The sequence below is a fragment of the Apodemus sylvaticus genome, chromosome 9, assembly GCF_947179515.1.
Source record: "Apodemus sylvaticus chromosome 9, mApoSyl1.1, whole genome shotgun sequence".
Lineage (NCBI taxonomy): Eukaryota > Metazoa > Chordata > Mammalia > Rodentia > Muridae > Apodemus > Apodemus sylvaticus.
In genome coordinates this window covers 38,951,821-38,953,876 of record NC_067480.1, presented here as the reverse complement: position 1 = coordinate 38,953,876, position 2,056 = coordinate 38,951,821, and the positions used below count along the sequence as shown (strand labels likewise).

The following is a 2,056-nucleotide window of genomic DNA, read 5'->3' as shown; positions in this document are numbered from 1 at the left end:
ATGGCCTTGTCAGCAAGGAGTTCTTAGCCAAGGAGGGCAGCAGGCCTTCTTTTGTTGGTTCGTCTTCAGCGAACACCTCCACTACCGTCTAAGACTGTTCACCTAACTGTGGCCCCTCAGGGTTCCTTCTTGTCCTGCAGCATGGTTCATTACCAGAGACTGTGGTGTTTGAATTGATGCAGGCTCTCCTCTGCAGTTACAGGGAGGCCACATTCTTACCAGAGCCCCCATCACAGAGTTTAGAACCCCTACGCTGGCTGTCCTCTCCCTTCCATAGTGGTATGCCCACTCCATCCTAGTTCTAGACCCCAAACACTCTTTTCTAAGGAGCACGCTTTAAAATTACAGTAAGATATACTGCCTCCTACCCATCAGAACAGTTAGCAGTAAAAGGAAGAGGTGGAGGAGAGAAAATATCAAGTGTCATTGAGCCGGGCAGTGTTGGCACATGCCTTTAATTCTAGCACTTGGGAGGCAGAGGCAGGGGGATCTCTCAGTTTGAGGCCAGCCTGGCCTACAGAGTGACTAGGACAGCCAAGGCTATACAGAGAAATCCTGTCTCAAAAAAAAAAAAAATTAAAATCCCATTTTAAAAAAGAAAAGAATCATCAAGGAAGTAGAAAAAGGGAACTTTTCATCCTTGCTGGTAGACATGTGCAGTGGGATATAGCATAGCAGTTTTCCATAAAACATTAAATACAGAATTGCCACATAATCCAGCAAGTCTATCTCTAAGTCAGGTACCCAAAAGAATTGGAAGCCAGGCCTCAGAAACTTAATGCCAATGCTCGAAACAGCATTATTCATAAGTCAAAACAACTAAAACGATGGCCAACAGATGACTGGGTAAGTTAAACAAGGCGTCTATGCACAACGGAAGAGCATCCCACAATGAGAAGTGCCAAGAATGTTCCAGTAGCGACGCCCGGAGGCTGGGTGGGGAAGGGTGAGGAGTAGGGAAGGCACCACTCCAGGTAGGGATGATGGAAAAGCCCTGAAGGTGAACCCTGCTCCCTGGGTAGCAGTGTGAAAGTACTCATTGCCATTGCATTAAAGGTGTTAAAAGCGGGCCAGGGATTGCTCACTGGGAGAGTGCTTATTTAACATTTCTGAGAACTCAGGTTCGAACCCTAATACCTCAACAAACAAACAAACCAAAAAAAAAAAAAAAAAAAAGCTAAAAATGGTCATTTTTGTTAAGTGTGTTTTACCTCAGTTTACCAAAAACATAAAAATCTAAGTCTAAAAAAAATGTTCTTTAACCACTGAACCAATGCTGAACCTTATAATTTCTTGTAGAGTGTGACCATTAAATATCCTTTTAAAAACATATATAGACCACTTGTAGTTGGGTATTTATTTCAGTACTTCCAAGGAGACACAGGGCAATGGTAAACAGAAATCCTGGGTGAGAGCTTGTTGTTGTTTTAATTGGTTTTTTTTTAATAATCTTCCTCACCACCTGTGTGTTTGTGTGTTAGCACATGTACGTAGGTCAGAGGTCAACCCGATGGTAAGGGTCCTTACTTGCTGAACCATTTCACTGTCCCCCAGAGTGAGAAGATGAGGACAGAAACCTGCCTGCCCCTGCCTGCCCCTGCCTGCCCCTGCCTGCCCCTGCCTGTCTCTGTCTGTCCCTGCATGTCTGTCCCGTCATGCCCAGCCCAACTGAACATGGATCATTTGGAAGACATGTGTGCTGGATCCCTCTGGTGTCCCCACATCCTTGGTTGGAACAGCACTCAAAAGCATCAGGAACAGGCTTAGAAGGCACAGAGGGTCAGAAGTTCAGCTGCTCGGCTCCTGAGAGAAGCATGGCGGCCAGAAGGCTTCAGCAGCAAATCCCAGGGAGAGTTCTTCTCCCCTCCTTCTCCCCTTTCCAACACCCACCCTCATTCAAGGTGTGGCAAACAAACACTAGTTCCAAGTGGGGAGGTGATTTGTAACCTGTCAGAGAAGACAAAGGATTTGAGTCATTCTTGCAGGGAGGGGTGGGTTTGAGTGTGGGTTGTGTTCAGTTTTAAGTGTTGTGTATGCCAGGTTGGCCGGAAACTTG

General features: G+C 46.0%; 1 protein-coding gene across 1 annotated transcript in view; it reads left to right on the top strand.

Moving 5' to 3' along the window:
• Cxcr2 (C-X-C motif chemokine receptor 2) overlaps window positions 1-1,067 on the top strand; it is a 7,734-nt gene extending 6,667 nt beyond the window's left edge. The window contains exon 3 of the mRNA XM_052193320.1: window positions 1-1,067. This exon is cut by the window's left edge and continues 1,010 nt beyond it. Within this exon, the coding sequence (XP_052049280.1) occupies window positions 1-92 (92 nt within the window). The 3' untranslated portion in view covers window positions 93-1,067.
• The last annotated feature ends 989 nt before the right edge of the window (window positions 1,068-2,056 follow it).